General features: G+C 45.8%; 1 protein-coding gene across 1 annotated transcript; it reads left to right on the forward strand.

The window, feature by feature from the left end:
• The first annotated feature begins 1,621 nt into the window (after window positions 1–1,621).
• FAM47E (family with sequence similarity 47 member E) lies at window positions 1,622–22,653 on the forward strand. Its single transcript, XM_087723883.1, has 8 exons — window positions 1,622–1,764; window positions 2,990–3,362; window positions 4,332–4,486; window positions 5,402–5,552; window positions 9,625–9,798; window positions 10,925–11,077; window positions 12,651–12,734; window positions 22,170–22,653. Exons 1-8 carry the CDS (start codon window positions 1,622–1,624, stop codon window positions 22,293–22,295), a joined length of 1,359 nt encoding a protein of 452 aa, XP_087580009.1. The 3' UTR covers window positions 22,296–22,653.
• The last annotated feature ends 1,667 nt before the right edge of the window (window positions 22,654–24,320 follow it).

Raw genomic sequence — 24,320 nt, forward strand, 5'->3', positions numbered from 1 at the left:
TTCTGGGTTCTGGCGCTCCGGCGTGCATGCTTCAGTTTCGGCACTCAGTGCCAAAAAGATTAGCCATCAATGCACGAGGTCAGGGGTCGGTAACCTTAAACATTCAAAGAGCCATTGGGACCCGGGAGCCACAATACCCTTTTTTGACCTCTGAAATGAAGCTAGCACTGCATATATTATTATTATTTTAACTTTATGCCATGTATTAAAAAAAAACTATAGCATGTTGCTTTTATGAAATCAATGAAGTACACAGAAAGCAAATTTTTATTTCTGCATGCAACGAAAACATTTTGAATGCCGGGAAAAAAACAAAGATGGGTCGAAAACTTAAAATAAATTGCGTGGTATTACACCTTGGCAGTTGGGACGCATATGTTGAGTGGCAGAGCCGCGGCAGAGGGATGAAAGAGCCACATGCCACCCCAGAGCCGCAGGTTTCTGACGCCTGCACTAGGTTATTGAAAAGCCTCAAGGAGCTTAACAAGTTTCAAGAAAACTTATTTCAAGAAATGTAGCTCTTTGCTGACATCTAGGGGTTGTGTAGTCTTTGCAATACAGAGATGCTAGCCCTCATAGCAGAGAATACGTGAGAGTCAGATTATGGGATCAGTGGTGGGATTCAAATTTTTTTACTACCAGTTCTGTGGCTTGGTGGGCGTGGCAGGGAAGCATACTGTAAAATCCCCATTCCCTCCCGATCAGCTGGGACTCAGGAGGCAGAGAATAGATACGGGCGGGGCCAGCCAGAGGTGGTATTTACCGGTCAGTGGTGGGTTTCAAAAATTTTAGAACCTCCTCTGTAGGTGTGGCCTGCTTTGTGGGAGTGGCTTGCTGGCCATGTGACCGGGTGGGAGTGGCTTGCCAGCCATGTGACTGGGTGGGTGTGGCCAACTTGTAAAATGTGGTGAAACTCACTTAACAACGCTCTTGCTTAGCAACCAAAACATTGGCTCAGAAACTCTGGCATTTGAAGCAGGCAAGTCTTAAAGTTGTCAAGTTACAAGATCCTTGCACCCCTAACCCTTTAGAAAAAAAACCCCAGGGGTGTTCAAACTTGACAGCTTTAAGACTTGTGGACTTCAACTCCCAGAATTCCTTCTCCAGTCATGTTGGCTCAGGAACTCTGGCATTTGAAGCACGCAAGTCTTAAATCTGACAACAACAATCCGGGTCCTCATTTTACCCACCTCGGAAGGATGGAAGGCTGAGTCAACCCTGAACTGGTGAGATTTGAACAGCCGAACTGCAGAACTGCAGTCAGCTGAAGTAGCCCACAGTGCTGCATTTAACCACTGCGCCACCTCGGCTCCATTTTTATCAACAGCCACATGAAAAAAATGCTGCTGAGTTTTGTCCCAACTAGTCCCTTAGATTTGGAAGCCATGATGTTCTTCTTCTACCTGGGCCTCGTTTGCCTTCAATCTTTCCCTGGAGGATTAAGTGAAGGATGATGTATTTTTCCGGGTGTCGTATCCCATGTCCGAAATATTCTAACTTTCGCTTTGTTATGGTTTTGATGATTTCCCTTGGCCTTTCCCAGGCAGCTTATCACCACCTCATTTTCTGATTTTGTCAACCCAACTTATACCTAACAGCCATCTGCAGATCCACATTTCAAATGCTTCTGGTCCAGCGCTGGCGAACCTTTTCAGCACCGAGTGCCACAAAGGTGGCACGGAAACACCGCATATGCGTGGGGCCGCACTCCGAAAAAGCTAAACTTCCGGATTCTAGCATGCCTGTGCGCGTGACGATCAGCTGGTCAGTGCGGGTGCGCAGGCCGGGTTTTGCCACTGCCATGCGCGCTCCAGAAAAGCTGAACTTCCAGATCCTGGAACGCATGAGCACCTGAAAATCATCAGGCCAGCACACATGCGGACACCAGTTTTCAGCACTGCTGCATGCGCAAAGGACAGCTGATTGTCACACATGCATGCGCATCAGAAATCCCGAAGACAAGCAGGCAAAGCTCTGCGTGCCGGGCAATATGGCTTTGTGTGCTCAAAGAGGCACATGGTGCCATAAGTTCACCATCACGGTTCTCGTCTCTTCAAGTAGCTTTCTGTTAGAGACCAACCCTCCACTCCGCAAAGCAGGATAGAAAAGATGTGTTATAGAAGTATCCTAGCTGTTGTGACTCAGCAGAAGTTTGCTGTGAGTTGAGTCGGGATCAGGGGTGGGTTTCTCGCCCCGTTCCAACCGGATCGGTTGGAACGAGGCCGACGGTGTCCCCGCGCACGCACGTGGCGTCCCCGCGCACACACGTGGCGTCCTCACGCACGCATGTGGCGTCCTCGCGCACACACATGGTGCGTGCGTGCGTACTAGCATCTGCGCGATGCTCCAGCTGCTCCTGGAGGATCGCGCAGGCGCTGTATGCGTTCTGTGCATGCGTGGAAAGCGCAGAATTCGTAAAAACCGGGTAAGGAGCGGGCGCGGGTGTGCGGGCGCGCGCGGGCGCGCGCGGGCGCGGGGGGCTTCGCCGTTCCCGGAAGTTACTTACTTCCGGGTTCGGTGACCAACCGGATCGCAGGGACCGGTGCGAACCAGTCGAAACCCACCCCTGGTCGGGATGCAGGAATAACAATGCAGCTGGGGCTCGTTAATGTGGTCTTCTGGAGATAAAAGGACTGATGGTGCCACGCCCTGGTTGCAGAAGTCAACGTTCATTCGTTCGTTCGTGGTTCGTCGTTCATCGGTCGTGGTTTGTTTGTGAGAGGCACTTGGATAAATGATTTGCTTTCTTTCTGCAAATCTGGTGTTGCTGTAGTAGCTCTTTGTTTTTGCATTCTGCTGCGTAACCTTTTTGCCAGAGACATTATTTATGTTTATTTTGGGCTCGCAGCCAGTGTGAGACAGGACTGATAAAGTTATTTCCTTTTAAGTCTGTCTGACTGTCCTCTGTGAACGAGCGAAGAAGGGGGGTCAGAACACCTAGCTAAGAGAGATTTGCTTTCCATGCTGGCCATCCCTTCTTTCCATCCAGGTACAAGGAAAAATTGCCTTCCAGGTGCTTTCCAAAACAGGCGAGTAACAAAGAGAAATTCTCGGATTCTCTCAACGGTCAGCGGTGGAGGTTCCTGAAACATGGCCTGGATGATTTCCGGTACGGTTGTCCTCCACCTTCGGACAACATCATAATTCAAGGCACCAAAGGGCCCGCTCCAATCATCCTGCAGTATAAGAAATTGGATGCTTCCCAGATCATCCCTTACAAATCCGGGGACTTGCTGAGGAAACGCTCAGCGGTTCAATCCAGACTCCCCACGCCTCAGAAAACCAAGACGGACCCCAATCTCACCCAGGAGCAACACCCACTGGCACTTTATCCACATCTGGAAGAGAGTGTGCCTCCAGACGTAAGATGGATTCATTCATTCATTTATTTATTTACTAGCTGATAACCCAGCCTTGCCCGCGTATTTATTTATATAGGGGGAAAATATCCAGACCAAACGTAATTTCTAAAGTTGGATTTTCCCCCTTACCAGAGGGAGCCCCCTTGTGGAGTACTGTGAAGCCGTTACCACTGCGCTGCGCAGTAGAAGTCATTTTACGGCACTACAGTAGAAGCCATTTTAAGGCACAACAGGCTGTATCTTAACAGAACACACACACATCAAGGGATTTTAAGGGTGTCTTACCCCCACAGTATATTTTTTATCCAGAGAGTAAGTCATCTGTGTACCAAGTTTGGTTGAAATTGCTCGAGGCAGATAGATGGATGAATAGATAGATAGATAGATAGATAGATAGATAGATAGATAGATAGATAGATAGATAGATATAGATATAGATATAGATCTATGGAGATGGATAGATAGATAGATAGAGAGAGAGAGAGAGAGAGAGAGAGAGAGAGAGAGAGAGAGAGAGAGAGAGAGAGATAGTTTCGTAGATTTTCACGGGTACAGCTTTGCTCGCACTAGCATGAAGCCGAAGGCACCAGCCTGAAGATGGCGAGTGGGACCTCGTCGAAACGTAGCCAAGATACTCTCGATCCTACAAGGGAATATGCCAAGACCTGCATATGTGTTTGTGTGTGTGTGTGTGTACGTATGTATTATCCTGCCTTTATTATTTTTACAAATAGCTGAAGGTGTTGAACATTTCCAACACACCATCGTCGTCCTCCGATTTTCCTCAGAACAACAAGCCTGTGAGGTTTTGTTGTGACTACACAGCATCTAACTCCGTACAGTCCCCCACCCTCCCATTTTCCCACAATACAAAATGCGTAGCAGAAGCATAGAACGTGTGACAGGCCAAAGATCCAACGGAAAAGATGGCGGCAGGCCTGAGGCTTCTATCTTGCTCTGTCCTCACAGCTTTTTGACGATGTGATGAAGCTCCTGGACCCTGAGATGCAGCTGACCCGACCATCCCCGGATTATAGTAAAGATGATGTGGACACCCCTTCGTCTGGTCAACATCACGTGAAGTATGATGTGCGCCCAAACAGAAGCTACAGCTCCACTCTTCCGTGAGTAGTGAAACGAGTAAAACGCAAATTTAACAAATAAAAGTAAAAAATTTTTTTTTTTACAAAAATTAGGGGACCCAATCCCCATGCTGTAACCAACCGATGGGCAGTGTTTGGGCACTGTTTGGGCACTATGGGCTGAGGTAAAAAGCAACATGGAGGTGACATAAATCATAGGGACACGGTGGCTCAATGGCCAAGATGCTGAGCTTGTCGATCAGAAAGTCCGGCTGTTTGAATCCCTATCGCCGCGTAATGGAGTGAACCAGTGGTGGGTTTCAAAAATTGTTCGAACCTACTCTGTGGGTGTGGCCTCCTTTGTGGCAGTGGCTTGCCACCCATGTGACCGGATGGGAGTGGCTTGCCGCCCATGTGACCCGATATGAAGATGCCGACGACACTTGTCAGAACCACCTTAAATTACCTCACACACAGCACTGGCATGCATAAGAATATGATGTAAACTTGTTTTTTTAAAAGGCATCTTTGGTTTGCGTTAAAACAACTTCAACACACGCAATGTTCTGATTGCACCACAAACGCAGTAGTCATCCTTGCCTTTCACAGAGGCACTGAGTTTTATAAATATGAGCATGATAGTGTAGAATAATCATATCCAAGGACCAGTGGTGGGTTTCAAAAAATTGTGGAACCTCTTCTGTAGGTGTGGCCTGCTTTCCGGGTCCACTGGTGGAACCTCTTCTAACCGGTAGATTTGACGAACCGGTTCTACCGAATAGGTGCGAACTGGTAGGAACCCACCTCTGGAGTGAGCCCTGGATGACAGAGAATCTCCACAGGCATTCACTAAGCAAATTAAGTCAAAGACTACCAGTACTCTAGCATAATTGTTGTTGTTGTTTTCTTTTTGTTTCATTCATTTAATAACCGGCTCTACACTTTTTGTCTCTGCAGCTGGATGCAGAAAAAAAAGAACCCTTACACCTGGTTTAGTAAGAAAGAGGTGGCCGAGAGGCAAGAGGCAGCCAAAATCGATTACGTTCCACCCCTGGATAAAAACGTTAAGCGGGTAACGAAGGAATTTTGCGAATGGGTGAATGCAATGGTAAGTACAAATCACTCGTTCGTGACCCGACAAATGCGCGCACAACAAAAGCGCGCCGACGAAACTGCAGCGAGAAAACTGCGACATCATAAATGCGCCCACAACAACGCGCTGACAAAACCATGCCCACAAAAGCGCGATTTCAGTTAAGGGTTAGGTTCAGGGATTTCAGTTAAGGTAAGGGTTAGGTTCAGGGTTAGGTGTAGGGTTAGGGTTAGTTTTAGGGTTAGGTTTAGAACTTGCGGTTATTACTTGTTTGTTGAAGGTGCGCTTTTGTTGGCGCGCTTCTGCGCTCATTCATCAGCGCGATTTAGAATTCACGGTTTTCTCGCCGTGGTTTCGTCGGCGCGCTTTTGTCGAGCGTGCATTTGTCGGTGAACCCAAATCACTGTAAGAGCCAGTTGAACGAGTACCGCAACCGAGCAGGCAATGTAAATCCAGCAAGCAAACTCACACCCCCTAGTTCGATACCTTTCTTCGGGTAATCCTTGACTTACAACCATTCATTTAATCACATGGATTTTGGCAAACTCTTGGGGACAGTGGAGAAATGGGGGCAGAGGGGCTGGTGTGCTACGGTTCATCGGTCATGAACAGGAGTGATATTCACTTATCTTCCCTAATAATATAAGGGTAATGGTTCAAACATCTGTGCTAGTCGTTCCCAACTCTAGGGGGCAGTGCTCATCTCAAAGCCGAAGAGCCAACGCTGTCCAAAGATGTCTCCGTGGTCATGTGGCAGGCATGACTCAATGCCAAAGGCGCATAGAACGCTGTTCCCTTCCCACCAAAGGTGGTCCCTATTTTTCTACTTGCATTTTTTACATGCTTTCGAGCTGCTAGGTTGGGAGAAGCTGGGACAAGTAACGGGAGCTCACTTACGTGGCGCTAGGGATTCGAACCACCAAACTGCCGACCTTCCTGATTGACAAGCTCAGCACCTTCGCCACTGAGCCACCGCATCCAGAGTAGTAACAAGCAAATGTTTTGAACGAAAGAAGGGTGGTTTCGAATAAAAATGCAAAATATCAGCCAGTCTCTACTGAAGGCCACAAGGAAGAACCTGGATGGATCTTCTGAAGGTTCTACCAATATAGGTAGTCCTTGAATTATGCTTACAGTTGAGCCCAATGTTTCTGTTGCTAAGTGAGGCATTTGTTAAGTGAGTTTTGCCCCCTTTTACAATCTCTCTTGCCACAGTGGTTAAGCGAATCTGCCTCCACCCATCGAGTTTGCTTGTCAGATGGTCGCAAAAGGGGATCACATGACCCCAGGACACTGCAACCGTCATAAATAGGAATCAGTTGCCAAGCATCCAGATTTTGCCCATGGAGATGCTGAAACAATTGTAAATATGAAAAACAACCATGACTCCCTTTATTTCAGTGCACTGCAACTTCAAACAGTCATTAAACAAGCTGTTGTAAGTCGAGGACAACCTGTAACTATTACTGCAATGAAATATTACTAAATATTTGACTTTTGACCCCCTTCCCGAGGTCAGGGGGTCATGGATGGTCTCGGCAGTTCCTGCTGAACGTCACATTTTATCTTGGCTCTCCTTTGGTTATGCATGATGAAGCAGAAGTAGCCTTGGATTCTAATTCGGAAATCAGAATGCAGAACTATAAGCTCAACGCGAAAGTTGGCATTGTTTTGAAATGTTTTGCAATGGGGTAAAAAAAAATAGAATAAAAAGAGGAAATAGGAAAGGATTTTCTAAAGAAGCTTGATGATTCAGCATGGATGAAAGTCTGATTAGGATATTCTGGTCATGAATCATGATTTACTCTTGAGAAAGTCACAATGGTTGGAAAGGAAAAAGAAGAGTGCCCTGAGCAATTACTGACCCATATATAAAAGCTGTGGGACGCGGTGGCTCAGTGGCTAAGACTCTGAGCTTGTTGATCAGAAAGGTCAGCAGTTCAGCGGTTCGAATCCCTAGAGCTGCGTAACGGAGTGAACCATTTACTTGTCCCAGCTTCTGCCAACCTAGCAGTTCGAAAGCATGTATTAGAAAATACATTTTCTATTAGAAAATAGAAAAATACTATTCCAGACAGATGGCAATCCAGTCTCTTCTTGAAAGCCTCCAGCGATGAAGCTCCCACAACTTCTGAAGGCAGCTTCTTTTCCATGAATTGTTTGTTCTCACTGTCAGAAAATTTCTCCTTATTTCCAGGTTGAATCTCTCCTTGATCAGTTTCCATCCATTGTTCCTTGTCTGGCCTTCAGGTGCCTTGGAAAATAGCTTGACTCCCTCCTCTCTGTAGCAGCCCCTCAAATATTGGAAGACTGCTATCCTGCCTCCCCTGGTCCTTCTCTTCACTAGACTAGAATAATAAAGTTGGAAGGGACCGTTGAGGTTTTCTAGTCCAACCCCCTGCTTAGGCAGAAAACCCTATACTGCTTCAGACAAATGGTTGTCCAATCTCTTCTTAAAAACCTGTAGTGTTGGAGCATTCACAACTTCTGGAGGCAAGTTGTTCCATTGATTAATTGTTCTGTCAGGAAATTTCTCCTCAGTTCTAAGTTGCTTCTCTCCTTGATTAGTTTCCACCCATTGCTTCTTGTCCTGCCCTCAGGTGCTTTGGAGAATAGCTTGACTCCCTCTTCTTTGTGGCAACCCCTGAGATATTGGAACAATGCTATCCTGTCTCCCCTAGTCCTTCTTTTCATTAAACGAGACATACCCAGTTCCTGCAACCGTTCTTCCTATTCCCTAGGGAGTAGGTGGCATACAAATCTTATTAAAGTAAAGTAAAGTAAAGTTTTAGCCTCCAATCCCGTAATCCTCTTTGTTGCTCTTCTCTGCACTCTTTCTAGAGTCTCCGCATCTTTTCTACATTGTGGCGACCAAAACTGGATGCCGTATTCCAAGTGTGGCCTTACCAGGGCATTATAAAGTGGTATCAACACTTCACGTGATCTTGATTCTCTCTCTCTCTATTAATGCAATTTAGGATTGCATTCGTTTTTTTCACTACCGTCGTACACTGCTGGCTCGTGTTTAATTGGTTCTCCAAGTAAAACTCCAAGATCCCTCTCTCAGTTACTGCTTTTCATAGATGCTAATTCCCTTCCCCTCTCGAATCGTGTGGCTGTGGGTTGTTTTAAATGCCCTGTACTTTTTGTTGTAGTTCTTGTGTTTCCCTTCCCCTCCTTGGGTTTGTGCGCCGCCCTGAGTCCTGCCGGGAATAGGGCGGCATATAAATAAAATGAACCTTGAATCTTGAACTGGGGACTTCTGGGAGTGAGTGAGTGAGTGAGTAGTTTATTTATATGCCGCCCTTTTCCCTGGGGGGACTCAGGGCGGCTCACAATTCGGAAGGAAGGGAGGACAAACAGATTAACATATAAGACAGTACATCATTAAAAGCACAACATTCATACAATTCGGGTGGGTTGCGGTCTTTAACCCCAGGCCTGTTGGGACAGCCAGGTTTTAAGGGCTTTGCGGAAGGTCTGGAGGGTGGTGAGGGTACGAATCTCCACGGGGAGATCGTTCCATAGGGTCGGAGCTGCCACCGAGAAGGCTCTCCTCCGCGTGGTTGCCAGTCGACATTGACCGGAAGATGGAACTCGGAGGAGGCCTAATCTATGGGATCTAATTGGTCGAGTGGAGGTAATTGGCAGTAGGCGGTCTCTCAAGTACCCAGATCCACTACCATGAAGGGCTTTGTAGGTGACAAGTAGCACCTTGAAGCGTACCCGGAGATCGACAGGCAGCCAGTGCAGCTCGCGGAGGATAGGTGTTATGTGGGTGAAACGAGGTGCACCCACGATCGCTCGCGCGGCCGCATTCTGGACTAGCTGAAGTCGCCGAATATTCTTCAAGGGCCCCATGTAGAGCACATTGCAGTACTCCAGCCTGGAGGTCACAAGGGCACGAGTGACTGTTGTGAGAGCCTCCCGGTTCAGGTAGGGACGCAACTGGTGCACCAGGCGAACCTGGGCGTTGAACCTGGGAGTTGAAGTCCAGGCATCTTCAAGCTGCCAAGGTTAAGAACACTGCTCTAGACTGAGTGTTTGCAATGTTTCCCGAACTTGTATTCTTGGTTTGCTATCCCAGGGAGGAGAAAAGTACAATATTGACGAAGACACCATCATGAAGCTTTTTGACACGAGGTACGAAAGTGATATCAAGACATCCACACCCATTAAAATAATGGAGCTCTATCAAATACCAGCAGAGCTGAGACAATACCTGGGGAGGCACCCGTCCCGGAAGAGGATTCCCACAAAGGTAAGCAGGCCGAAATGAACAGAACGGTAACAGATACTGAGATAACTATTGAGGGAATCATGTGATGATGAGCATAAAGAGAAATAAGTAGGCAAGGTTTGTCAGCCTCGGCAATTTTTAAGAAGGGTGGACTTCAACTCCCAGAATTCCCCAGCCAGCATGTGTGGACTCCAACTCCCAGAATTCCCCAGCTAACCTTGGGAGGCTTTGGCAAGGCCAGATGTGGCCAGTAACTGCCTCCCAAAATCAGTGGAGTGACTTGTTGTGGGTGCTCCATCATTTGAGATTTCAAAGAAGAGATTGGATAACCATTTGTCTGAAATGGTAGAGGGTCTCCTGCTTGCACAGGGGGTTGGACTAGAAGACCTCCAAGGTCCCTTCAACTTTTGTTTATTCTATTCTATTCTATTCTATTCCATTCCTATTCCTCTATTTTATTCTATTCCATTCCTATTCCTATTCCTTCCCATTTCTATTCCTATTCCTATTCCTATTCTATTCCAATTCTATTCCATTCCTATTTGTCTATTTTATTTTATTTTATTCTATTCTATTCTATTCTATTCCATTCCTATTCCTTCCCATTCCCATTTCCTATTCTATTCCATTCCTATCCCTATCCCTTTATTCTATTCTATTCTATTCTATTCCTATCCCTCTATTCTATTCTATTCCATTCCATTCCATTCCTATTCCTCCTATTCTATTCTTGTTCTTGTTCCTGTTCCTGTTCCATTCCATTCCATTCCATTCTATTCTATTCTATCCCTATCCCTATCCCCATCCCTCTATTCTATTCTATTCTATTCTGGGACAAGAATGCAAATACTTTTGTGGTTATTCGGAAACAGCTTCTGGACTTTCTGCCTGAAAGAGAGAGAAAAAATGAAACCTTGATTTTGGGATTTGACAATTAAATGGGTTGTTGTTGTTGTTGTTATTATTATTATTGAAATAGCTAGTGGTTATTATTTGCAATAACTACAAAGTTGACTCCGAGGTCAAAGAGTTGAAGAACTAAAAGACTCTCATTCTGGTGACACCCTTGATCATTGCTTGGGGGCAGAAAAATGTATCAATGACCAGGAGGTTGGAAAAAACAAGTTCTGGCATCTCTTGCCTTTAGCCAACCCCTTCTGAGCCCAAGTGGGAAAAGATTAAATACGGAGCCTGGTACCTCCCTCCAAAGACATGGAAGAAGAAACGGGCAACTGAGAAGGAAGAAATTCCTGAATGTCTACAAATCTTCCTGAACGCCAGGAAGAAGATTGTCCAAAAGGTAACTTCACAGCATTCCATATTATATTCTTTTGCTGGCTCCCCCAGGGTTGATTTTCCTCGCTACTTTGGGTGTGTGTTTTAAGCCTGTTTGAAACTTATTGTTTCTTAATTCTTTATTAATAGCACACTGATGATGTTACCTACTTTGGTAATGAAATGTCTTTAAGAAAACCACCAAGCTCAGAGAGCACCAAATATACCCCATGGTCATCTTCCTCCTCCTTCCTCCTCGGATTGCATCCCTGTTACAGCTTCTCAAACACCCAAGTTTTCAAATATGACAGCAAATCACCGGTCACCGCACAAAATAATACACGGAAATGTTGTTTATTTTATTGGTGAAGAATAGCCCTACAAATCTCTTTCCATTATTGAACCAGATGAAACTGCATCTATGAAAAACACAAGTGTGCACGTTAAATCCAAGGCAACTTTATCTGAATGGTGTCACTGCAGGCTTAGGATGTTCTTACAGTGTTGGGTATATGCATGAATATGTAATATTCTAATCTTATGTAGGGGACGGGGTGGCTCAGTGGCTAAGACGCTGAGCTTGTCGATCAGAAAGTTCGGCGGTTCGAATCCCTAGCGCCGCATAACACAGTGAGCTCCCTTTATTTGTCCCAGCTTCTGCTAATCTAGCAGTTCGAAAGCACGTAAAAAAGCAAGTAGAAAAATAGGCACCACCTTTGGTGGGAAGGGAACAGTGTTCTGTGCGCCTTCAGCGTTTAGTCATGCCGGCTAAATGACCACGGAGACGTCTTCGGACAGCGCTGGCTCTTTGGCTTTGAAACGGAGATGATACTGAGAAGATTGTTGTCATTACATCTTATTCCCGACATCATCAAAGAGAGTCCATGAAGGCTTGAAGAAATTGTTGTTGTTGTTAGTGGCGAAGTCGTGTCTGACCCATTTAGATCCCATGAGCAACGTTCCTCCAGGCCTTCCTGTCCTCTACCATCCTCTGGAGCCCATTTAAGCCTCCGGGATTGGGCGGCCTATAAATCTAATAAATTGAATTGAATTGAATTAAGCTCACACCGACTGCTTGGGTGACTCCATCCAGCCACCTCCTTCCCTGTTGTCCCCCTCCCATCAGAGTGCCAATGGGAGTGGACGGCATACAAATTTTTATTAAACTCAAACTTCTTCTTTTGCCCTCCATCGTTCCCAGCTTGAGGCTCTTCTCCAGGGAGTCCTTCCTTCTCATTAGGTGGCAAAATATTTGAGTTTCGTCTTCAGGATCTGGGCCTTCTAAAGAGCAGTCAGGGTTGATCTCCTCTAGGAATATTATGAAATGTTATCGTTTAAATCAGGGGACCCCCAAACTTGGCCACTTTAAGACCTGCGGACTTCAACTCCCAGAATTCTGGGAGTTGAAGTCCGCAAGTCTTAAAGTGGTCAAGTTTGAACACCTCCGGTTTAAATCTTGAGTTAAGTCTGGCGGGTCCGTGGCCATGACCCGTGGCCACAAGAGGTATTTAAAGGGGGACCGTGCGAAGAAAAGGTTGAGAACCTGACCGAATTCAATTAGTCTCTTGACCTGAGAAATGAACCGAACTCTCTTGCAGGCTGAGGCTGAGTTAGAATCGTCACTGCATGGAACGTATGCCTTCGACCAATTCCTCGAAACCAAAGGCTACCGGAAGCCGCAGGTGAGTGATCTCCTGGGGTTTGATCCCATATCGGGCTCCCCGCAGACCGAAGGAGGCAGTGGCAGAGCTCTGGGGGCGCCAGCGGTTTAGAGTGCAGTACTGCAGGCTCACTTGTGCTGGCTGCCTGCAATTTGGCCGTTCGAATCTCACCAGGCCCTACAACGTTCCCACAATTCCTTTTCAAGAGCCTTGTAACGCAGGCCAGTTTTATTACTCTCTTCTTGCAGGAAGGCTCAGATACCCATTCAACTCATTGGTGTCGAAGGAGGACTGAACCAGGGACTTTTTGATTCACATTTTGGCACCTTGATCTCCTCAGATGAATTAACTCCCCTCTTGCCTTTGTCCAAAACAGAGCTCTGAGCCAAAAAAATTATGACCTAATCCAAATTACCCATTTAAAAAAAAAAATCCTCATTTTAAGTTGCAGTAAGCATTGGGTGTTTTGTAGTTCAGTGACGGGGGAAGATAAGAAACACAAAGAACGGCAAATAGAAAGAGAATGACTGTGGACGAAGGACGCCAAGGTAGCCTCGATAGTCACAGGCTCCTGGGGTTCAATCCGAAAAGAACTCAAACACCGTCGGCATTGATAGATTCACCCTTAGTCAATTGCAAAAGGCAGCTTTACTCAGAACAGCTTACATCCCGCAAAGATACCTGTATCCGTGACCCAACAAATGCGCGCACGACAAAAGCGCGCCGACGAAACCGTGGCGAGAAAACCGCAACGTCATAAACACGCCCACAACAACGCGCCGACAAAACTGTGCCCACAAAAGCGCGATTTCAGTTAAGGTAAGGGTTAGGTTCAGGGTTAGGTTTGGGGATTTCAGTTAAGGTAAGGGTTAGGTTTAGGGTTAGCCTTAGGGTTAGTCTTAAGGTTAGTCTTAGGGTTAGTCTTAGGGTTAGGCTTAGGTTTAGGCTTAGGTTTAGGGTTAGGTTTACAACTCGTGGTTATTACTTGTTTGTTGAAGGCGCGCTTTTGTCGGGACGCTGTTGTCGGCGCGCTTCTGTGCTCATTCGTTGGCGCAATTTAAAACTCGCGGTTTTCTCGCCGCGGTTTTGTCGAGCGTGCATTTGTCGGTGTACCACCTGTATCACCATCAAAGATCCACATTGGCCTATTCCAGATCCTTGGAAAGGACTCTCTTGGTAGACAAAAATGCCAAATCCGGTCTAAACATTTGGATAATTGCAAGGAACCATAATCATAATAATAATTATTATTCTGGGTCGTAAAATAGTTTAGTTTAACTTTTAGTTTAGTTTAGTGTTTAGTTTAGTGTATTTCATTGTCATTGCACGTCTTACAACAAAATTAAATGCCATCTTCAGTGCACATTATAACTATAAAAATTAAAAAAAAACCACAAACACACATCCTTCACATGCTATATAATTGAAATTGAAAACCCGAGATTGCGTCTTGGGACGTGGTGGTGACTCAGTGGCTAAAACGCTGAGCTTGTCGATCAGAAAGGTCGGCAGTTCAGCCGTTCGAATCCCTAGCGCTGCGTAATGGGGCGAGCTCCCGTTGCTTCTCCCACCTTCTGCCAACCGAGCAGTTCAAAAGCATGTAAAAATGCAAGAAGAAAAATAGGGACCACCTTTGGTGGGAAGGTAACAGCGTGTCTGTGGGCCTTCGGCATTTACTCATGCCGGGCACATGGCCACGGAGACGTCTTCGGGCAGCGCTGGCTCTTCGGCTTTGAAACGGAGATGAGCACCGCCCCCTAGAGTCGGGAACGACTAGCACGTATGTGCGAGGGAAACCTTTCCCTTTACACTGTAAAATTCAATATAGTTACTGGGATAGAAGCTGTTTTTCAGCCTATTTGTCCTTGTTTTTATTGTCCTGTACCGTCTGCCAGATGGTAATAGTTTTTTTAAAAAAAAAAGGGTGTCCAGGATAAGATGGATCTTTAAGAATGTTTTGAACTTTCTTAAGGCAGCGGGAGCTCTAAAGCTCTTCCAAAGAAGGGAGAGGGCAACCAATGATCCTCCGGGCAATGACGTTGACCCTCTGGAGCGCTGTCCTATCTGCCACTGTGCAATTGGCAAACCATAGAGAGGCGCAGTAAGTTGTAAAATACTCTCTATGGTGCAGCGGTAGAAGGTCCCCAGCAATTTTTCATTCAGTAGATAGACTTCTAAGAGTCTGAACCAGTGGTGGGTTTCAAAAATTGTTTGAACCTACTCTGTGGGTGAGGCCTCCTTTGTGGGAGTGGCTTGCCGCCCATGTGACCGGATGGGAGTGGCTTGCCGCCCATGTGACCGGATATGAAGATGCCGACGACACTTGTCAGAACCACCTTAAATTACCTCGCACACAGCACTGGCATGCATAAGAATAGGATGTAAATTTGTTTTTTAAAAGGCATCTTTGGTTTGCGTTAAAACAACTTCAACACACGCAATGTTCTGATTGCACCACAAACGCAGTAGTCATCCTTACCTTTCACAGAGGCCCTGAGTTTTATAAATATGAGCATGATAGTGTAGAATAATCATATCCAAGGACCAGGGGTGGGTTTCAAAAAAGTTTGGAACCTCTTCTGTAGGTGTGGCCTGCTTTCCGGGTCCACTGGTAGAACCTCTTCTAACCGGTTCGGTAGATTTGACGAATCTAGAGTAGATTAGAGCCAAGGTGGCGCAGTGGTTAAATGCAGCACTGCAGGCTACTGCTAGATCAGCAGGTCAGCGGTTCAAATCTCACCGGCTCAGGGTTGACTCAGCCTTCCATCCTTCCGAGGTGGGTAAAATGAGGACCCAGATTGTTGGGGGCAATATGCTGACTCTCTGTAAACCGCTTAGAGAGGCCTGAAAGGCCTATGAAGCGGTATATAAGTCTACTGCTATTGGTAGGAACCCACCTCTGGTCTGAACATGATATGGAACTAAGTAGGGAATCTATTGGCAGGAATTGTTACGAGGCTGGTTCCTGAAGCATTAAGTACATGTTTGCAAAGTTCCTTTAGGAAAACAACAGAGAAGGTAGAACGATAAGGAGGAATAACCTTTTACCTAGCAGCTCCTGTCTGCTAAAACACTGACTCAAACACACAACTCCAACGAAAACAGGCATTCAGACCACATATACTACACCCACCGATAGTTAGAAAGGTCACTTTGTAGATTAGATATCATCGTACATACTTCTTTGTACACCCAGAGTAACGCTTCAGAAATAGAAGCACGATGCACAGCCACCTTATGGCCCTAAAAGAAAGGAGGGATTTAAGTCATCCTCCCCTTCACAGTTGTCATCAGATAAATTTTTGCAGAAACAGGAATTATAAAGAGGGTTCATTTACTTGCTACCTCGTTGGCCAGCATGAGCGTCTGATCACATATTCCCGAAAAATAGAACAGGGAAGAGGCAGACAGCAAGGGTTGCAAGGGTAAATCAAGCCACATAAAGAAAAAAAAATCTTTGTCCATGTGGTTTAAAAGGATCGTAAATAAAATACTAAAACCAGAGCTGAAGATCTGCAGTCTTGCGATGATAAAGATGCAATCGTCACATGCTTTATAAACTTATGGTTCATAAGAGCCCCTTAAATATTGGAAGACTGCTATCATGTCAGAGGTCCTCTTGGATTCATCTTAGGTATATCTGAGCTGAGGTTCTTATTAAAATTTAGAATTTGCTAGGATTGCTGGCTGAGAATTCTGGGACTTGAAATCCGTCCGTCTATCCATCCATCCATCCATCCATCCATCTATCAATCTATCTCTACTTACTACTTACCTACCTGTTCCGACCCCCACTCTTCACACACCAAAGCACGCCGAGACAAAGATACTTCAAGGATTTATTAACACACAGACTAACCTTGGCAGCAATCCAGCCTGCCAAGCTAGCCACAATAGCTTCTCCAGCTCTAGTGAATACGTTGATTCCTGCGACGAGCGTGTGGACAATCATTCCTTTTATAGTCTTGAGAGGAGCCTAATTACCACCAGTTGAGTGCAATTATCTCCTGTAACTGCGTAACTGTTCCTTACGCCTATTAGGTCTCCGTTGCTGGGCATCCAGGAACAACTCCCTTGTCTCCTCCCCACTGCTCCAATGCATGACGTCAGGATCACACTCCCTTGTCTCTTTCCCACTGATCCAAGGCTCAGGCGCCTCCTGATGGCCAACCAGCCTCTCTGCGCGCTGCTCGGATTCGGAACCCTGTCCAGGGTCCTCCACATCCTCCAGAGCCAACTCATAGGGCCCCTCGTTGTCGGGAGTCTGGTGGCAGCTCCAACGGCTCCTGCTGGGCTACAACACCTATCTATCTATCTATCTATCTATCTATCTATCTATCTATCTATCTATCTATCTATCTATCTATCTATCTATCTCTATCATTAAAGGTTTCTTTCCTTAATATAAAATACAAATAAAAATAAAAACAATGGAAAAATGGAAAATGGAGTAGAGAAAAGGGAAAAAGAAATTAAAACAACACCAAGCAGTGAGTTCCAACTTTTAAGATACATAGTAATGTTGCAATATCAACTTCATAGTTATTGCAAATAATAACCACTAGCTAATAATAATAACCCACTTAATTGTCAAAGCCCAAAGTCACGGTTTCATTTTTTTTCTCCCTTTTTCACACAAAGTCAGAAGCTGTTTCCAAATAACCACAAAAGTATTTGCATTCTTGCCCCAGAATAGAAGAGAAGAGAATGGGAAAGGAATAGGAATAGGAATAGAATAAACAGAGTTGGAAGGGACCTTGGAGGTCTTCTAGTCCAACCCCCTGCTCAAGCCTATACCATTTCAGAAAAATCATCATCCAATCTCTTCTTAAAAACCTCCAGGGATGGAGTGCCCAATTAATTCCAGTTCCATCTTCTTTTCGATTCCATTCCTCCATTGTGGGGGATAAAGTCCGCTCCTCTTCAAGGCTGAGAAACTCAAGTTGCAGAAATAAATAAGGTTGAAAAAAAAATTTCCCCATAGTTTTCAGAACAACTTTGGGAATCTCTAACTGTCCCACTAGGGGGCAGCATTTAACCAGGTTTTTTTTAAAAATCATGCTGGGGTGGGGTGGGGAATCAAAAACAAAAGAAGAGCAAAACATTATTAGAACTTAAAATGAGAAACCAGGAGGAAATCGGATTAGAATGGATGCTTTTGAAAAAGATTGTGGGAGAAGAGAGAAATGAGACACCGTTTCTTCATATAGATACCGATATATCTATGTCAGGGGTCGGCAACCTTAAACCCTCAAAGACCCACAAAGGTCCTAACCAGAAACACCCCACCCCGTTCAATTCTGAAACCAACCAGAAGTCCAGTTCCCCCACCATAGAGTCTCCTCCTAGCATGGCGTCCTTTTTCCTCTGCTGACCGGAAGTCTGGTTTCCCCACCATAGAGTCTCCCCCTAGTGTGGCGTCCTTTTTCCTCTGCCGATCAGAAGTCCGGTTCCCCCACCATAGAGTCTCCTCCTAATGCGGTGTCCTTTTTCCTCTGCCGACCGGAAGTCTGGTTCCCCCACCATAGTCTCCCCCTAGCGCGGCGTCCTTTTTCCTCTACCTGTCCTAACCAAAAGCCCTATCAATTGTGGAGCCGACTGGCGATAGTGAGCCACAGCAGAGGGATGAAAGAGCCACATGCGGCTCCAGAGCCGCAGGTCGCTGACCTCTGGTCTATGTGGTCTTCAAGAGCTGATCTTGGGGGAGAACTTTCACTTCTTTAACTCTGTGGCACAATCAGTTATTCGTGGATTAAAATCTAAAGCGAGTAGTAGGGAGATGAATAGGTCAGCCTATTCATGGAAAGTTGGACCTCAACTTTCCAGTGGCTAAGTGATGGATTTGTTACGTGAATTTTGCCCCATTTAACGACCTTGCTTGCCACGTTTGTTAAGAGAATCATTGCAGTCGTTAAATGAATCTGTTGTTAAGTGAATCTGGTTTCCCCATTGACTTTGCTTCTTCAAGAGGTCACAAAAGGTCTTTGGCCTACATTGCTTTATTCATTTATTTGGGTTATTAATTCAATTTGCATAGCCTCTCAATTCCATTGAGTCTCTGGGTGGCCTGCAATATTATCAATACAAGACCTGAATTTTCCAGAGAAATGTCTAATTATACCATCCACAGACAGTGCTCAGCTTACAACGGCTCATTTAATGACCGTATGACGTTACAACGGCACTGAAAAAAGGGACGTATGAAGACGTTTCACAGAGCCGAGGTGGCGCAGTGGTTAAATGCAGCACTGAAGGCTACTTCAGCTGACTGCAGTTCTGCAGTTCGGCTGTTCAAATCTCACCGGCTCAGGGTTGACTCAGCCTTCCATCCTTCCAAGGTGGGTAAAATGAGAACCCGGATTGTTGTTGGGGGCAATGTGCTGACTCTGTAAACCGCTTAGAGAGGGCTGAAAGCCCTATGAAGCGGTATATAAGTCTAACTGCTATTGCTATTGCTATTATGACCATTGCAGCGTCCCCATGGCATGGCCACGTGATCAAAATTCCGACACATGGAAGTTGTAAGGTCCCGGGGTCATGAGATCACCTTTTGGTGATCTTTTGACAAGCAAAGTCAGAAGGGGAAGCCAGATCCACTTAACAACGGTGTTACTAACTTAACAACTGTAGTGCTTCGGTTAACAACAATGGCAAGAAAGATCATAAAATAGGGTAAAACTCACTTAACAACTTTCGCTTGTCCTCAATTGGGGTAATACTCAATTGGGGTAATAAGTTGAGGGCCACTTGTATTTTACTTAAAAACAATGCCTTGAAACAAGATGGCAATTACTTGGATCTCAATCTGGCTACCTTTTGTGGGGTGGGGGTGAGATCTGGTTTCCATTAGCTTGCTTCTTATCTTTGTAGTAGAAATTGAACACAATAGTAGTTTTTCAGATTGATCCATTCGATTTTCTTTGGAGTCCAAAGTAGAACATTACAGACTATTAACAATCAAATATTATTTGAGGGGAGAAAATCCTATGCTTGGGTTAAATCCTCTCCACCATTTCCACCAAATTATTATAGCTTCGTAGGGAGGCAGTGGCTCAGCGGCTAAGACTGGTCGATCAGAAAGATCGGCAGTTTGGTGGTTCGAATCCCAAGCACCGCGTAACAGAGCGAGCTCCCGTTACAATGGTGGATTTCCAATTTTTTCACGACTGTTTTGCTCGTGATCGCGCTTGCGCGCAACGCTTCTGCGCATGAACAGAAGAGTCTGGGCTGGTGGGTGGAGCCTCCTGCCGCTGCTACTATTGGTTCGTCCGATCCAGGCCGAACTGGGAGCAACTCACCTCTTTCCCGTTACTTGTCCCAGCTTCTGCAGTTCGAAAGCACGTAAAAATGCAAGTAGAAAAATAGGAACCACCTTTGGTGGGAAGGTAACAGTGTTTCGTGCGCCTTCGGCGTTGAGTCATGCCGGCCACATGACCACAGAGAATGTCTTCAGATAGCGCTGGCTCTTCGGCTTTCAAATGGGGATAAGCACCGCCCCCTAGAGTCGGGAACGACCAGCACCTAAGTGCGAGGGGAACCTTTACCTTTATTATTATAGTTTCTTCTTCTCTTCTAACGTGGATTCCTGTTCAGATATTGGTAAATATCAGAAATGTTCAGGATTGAGTCTCCATAGTGATTTGCTTAAAATTGTCTTGCTTGAAGAATGACTAGGCTTTTCCAAAACTGAAATTGACTGATGCACTTGTGATAATTCCATTCCTGTTGGGGTCACAACTCTCCTTATCCTAATCCAGTGATGGCTAACCTTTTTGTTGTTGGGTGCCAAAAAGGCAAGTGCACCCACGACAGTGAACCCATAATGCAAAGCCACCCCCCCATGTGTGCATGTGTGCACAACCCCCCTCCCTACGCTCCCCCCAACATGCGTTACACTGTTCACCTCCAAGATGAGCTTGGTATTTCCTTTGAGGGACCAGAGAAGGCCGTTTTCACCCTCCCAAGGCTCCAGGAAAGCTTCCGGAGCTTGGGGAGGGCGAAAAACGGGCTCAATGGCCCTACCGAAACCAACTTCCGGTAGGCCTTGCCCTCCCAGGCTCTGGAGGCTGTCCTGAAGCCTGGGGAAGGCGAAAACAGCCTTCCCCGGCCCTCCGGAAGGCTGAAAATCAGCTGGCTGGCACGCGCATATGCGCTGGAGCTGACGGCTCATGTGCCAGCAGATATGGCTCCGCGTGCCACCTGTGGCACGAGTGCCATAGGTTCAATATCACGGTCCTAATCACAAGGGACGAAGGAGTTGATAGTAATATTTCCGGGCTGTGAAATTCAACACATCCTCAGCCTAACTTGTTCGCGTTGACCTGTTCATCTTCAAGTTACTAACCTAGCTCTCTGCCCTCCAACCTTTCTTATATCAATGTGTAACATCTGATGTCACACTGGGCTATGAGTGGGGATTGTGAACATCTCACATGAGGTAATAATAGGACACGTAATGCTCATAAAACAGCGCTATGCTAAATTTTGGAGATGTGATTGTGTGGACGCTACATATTTTCACATATGGTGGAAACTTGCAAAAAGGTTAAAGCATTTTGGATAAAAATATGGTGGATTATGCAAAATGTTCTTTAAAAAAAGGATAAAGTTTACCCCTCAAGTTATTTTTGTTAGGTATTGTACAGTTCTAGAGATTAATTTGATTTTGCACTTAATAACTGCAGCTAGATTGTTGGTGGCGCAATACTGGAAGAAGGAAGATTTGCCTACTATTCAAGAATGGACATTGAAAGTCACAAACCTAGCCAAGATGCCCAAAATATCTGCATATCTTAAGGACCATTCAAACGAGAGATATAAACTGGAGTGGAAAAGATGGATTGATTATACTCAAAATAAATATGGGACTAAGAAATTCCAGATAGTTTATGATTAGAGACCAGGAATGATATAAATTGTCTAGTCTAGCAAGCTCAATTGAAAGATGTTCTTAACTATCTTTTTTTTCCAAGTGTATTTTAGATTGTTTTTGTTAAAGATTTATACCCTGTATTGGTTCTTGGAAGTTGGGGGGGGGGGAAGGTTTTGGGGGGGTTGGAGGGGAGGGTGGGGGGAGGGAAGTAAATATTTGTAAAGTTTGTTTTTCAAAATTCTCGTTTTTTTAAAAAAAAACACAGCGCTGTGCCTGTTTGGCTAATAGAGCCAAGGTGGCGCAGTGGTTAAATGCAGCACTGCAGGCTGACTGCTAGATCAGCAGTTCAGCGGTTCAAATCTCACCGGCTCAGGGTTGACTCAGCCTTCCATCCTTCCGAGGTGGGTAAAATGAGGACCCGGATTGTTGATGGGGGGCGATATGCTGACTCTGTAAACCGCTTAGAGAGGGCTGAAAGCCCTATGAAGCGGTATATAAGTCTACTGTTATTGCTATTGCTATTGCTATTGGCTGAGGAAAACGGTGCGATTTTAAGCGCTGCTAATGCTTCTCTGCGCTTCTAGTTTCTTCTGCAGATGTTGGCTGCGGGCCATTCTGACAAGATCGCCGAAGACAGCGAGCTCCTCTCCAGGAAGCTTTCGATGAAAGTCCTTCAAGAATTCAGATCGCAGTCTTTCGCAAACATTTAAGCGGTCTTCGCTCTGCTCCACCGAGGGAATAGCTTTAGCCGAGTCAAAATGCCACCCGCCCTACCGAGAGCCTCCTGAACGCTCCCACTCGCCTTCCTCAGCAGCTGTTGAGTCGGTCACAGACAGATGCGGAGAGCAACAAGCCAAGAATTAATGAAAGGGAAGCAACGTGAGAACACGCTCAGCCATGAAAACGGTCGGCCTTCTGCGTTAAATGGGGATGGAAAGAGTTTTTCAGACGAGTGTGCTTTAGGAGGAGATTGATTCTTAAATATAAAAGCAACGCTTGCAATGTCAGCACCGCGGGAAGAATCCTCGTAGCTTGTTTTCACGCTGGCGATGTTTAATAAAAAGTTTTTTCGTATCCCACCTTTATTATTTTCGCAAATAAGATGGCAAACCTATCCAACAAATCTTACTCTTCCCGTTTTCCCCACAAACTACTGTTAAAACTAAGTTCTTACAGCATTTCCGGATCCCTACACCAGTGTTTCTCAACCTTGTCAACTTGAAGATGTCTGGACTTCAACTCCCAGCATTCCCCAGCCAGCGCTGGCTGGGGAATGCTGGGAGTTGAAGTCCAGACATCTTCAAGTTGACAAGGTTGAGAAACACTGCCCTACACATTCCTGTCAAACAGGCAACCAGTAATCAAAATATGAAATCCAGCACATGTTAACAGTGGTGTCCCTCAAGGCAGAATTCTGGCACCCACACTCTTTCTGCTTTACATTAATGACCTACGCCAGTGATGTCTAAACGTTTTTGGATCATCTGCTAAAAGCGGGGGGAGCACAGGGGGGGGTCGTGCGCGGGCGTGCCACACCCACCATGCTATGCGCACATGTCCACATGACCAGCGCTACCCACTTGCTTTTAGCGCACTTTTTTCACCCTCCCCAGGCTCCAGAGGCTTTCTAGGAGCCTGGGAAGGGCGAAAACAGCCTCCCCCACCCCCATGCAGGCCCTCGGGAGGCTTCGGGAACTTCCCCAAAACCTCCGGAGGGCGAAAAATAGCCCTATAGGCAACCCGGAAGTTCAGGAATGATGACTTCCGTTTTGCTCATAGGGCCATTTTTTTGCTCTTCGGACCCTTCAGGGAAGCTTCCTGAAGCCTCCGGAGGGTGGAAGCCTCCGGAGGGCGAATAAAGGCCTTAAAAGACGGCCAAAGTCAGCTGTAGGGCGAATGCCTCCGCATGCCACCTGTGGCACATGTGCCATAGGTTTGCCATCAGGGACCTATACGATCATATTAAAAGCAACTGCATCCTCTTCGCTGATGATGCAAAACCACAATGTCTACCCATCTCAAATTATTTAAGCCCCAGAACCTACTGGAACAGCATTGCCATAAAGGCATTAAGAGTTGTTAACCTAATCTTGCGAAGCCTCTTCTCCGGTAACATTGTGTTCCTAACTAGGGTATACAAAACCTTTGCCAGACCAATTCTCGAATACAGCTCGTCTGCCTGGAATCCACACTATATATTGGACAATATGATCGAATGGGTCCAGAGGTATTTCACGAGAAGAGTCCTCCACTCCTCTCCTCACAATGGAATCCCTTACGCCACCAGGCTCGAAATTTTGGGTTTGGACACCTGGAACTACGCCACCCACGGTCTGACCTAAACATAGGACACAAAATTATCTGCTACAAGATCCTACCTGTCAACGACTGCTTCGGCTTCCACCTCAATAATACACGGGAAAACAATCGATACAAACTCAAGGTAAACCACTCCAAACTCGATTACAGAAAAAACAACTTCAGCAACAGAGTGGTCAACGCCTGGAATGCTCTACCTGACTCTGTTGTTACATCCTCAAACCCCCCCCCACCATAGCTTCAACCTTAAACTGTCTACCGTGGACCTCACCCCATTCCTAAGAGGTCCGTAAGGGAGCATGCATAAGCACACCAGCGTGCCTTCCATCCCTGTCCTACTGTCCCTATTTATTTGTATTTATTTCTTTCATTCATGTCCATGTTTATATTTATACCTGCTATCTTGTACGTGTTTG

This window comes from Thamnophis sirtalis, unplaced genomic scaffold (assembly GCF_051295495.1).
Source record: "Thamnophis sirtalis isolate CommonGarterSnake01/CBP01778 unplaced genomic scaffold, rThaSir2_p1.2 scaffold_10, whole genome shotgun sequence".
NCBI classification, from domain to species: domain Eukaryota; kingdom Metazoa; phylum Chordata; class Lepidosauria; order Squamata; family Natricidae; genus Thamnophis; species Thamnophis sirtalis.

What these genes read in the sequence shown, in the direction of transcription:
- FAM47E (XM_087723883.1), top strand. Translation starts at nt 1,622, where the DNA reads ATGCTTCTGGTCCAGCGCTGGCGAACCTTTTCAGCACCGAGTGCCACA. An exon ending in GCGAATGGGTGAATGCAATG is followed by an intron (nt 5,553 to 9,624) that starts GTAAGTACAAAT and finishes TTGCTATCCCAG; the next exon opens with GGAGGAGAAAAGTACAATAT. An exon ending in GGAAGAAGATTGTCCAAAAG is followed by an intron (nt 11,078 to 12,650) that starts GTAACTTCACAG and finishes ACTCTCTTGCAG; the next exon opens with GCTGAGGCTGAGTTAGAATC.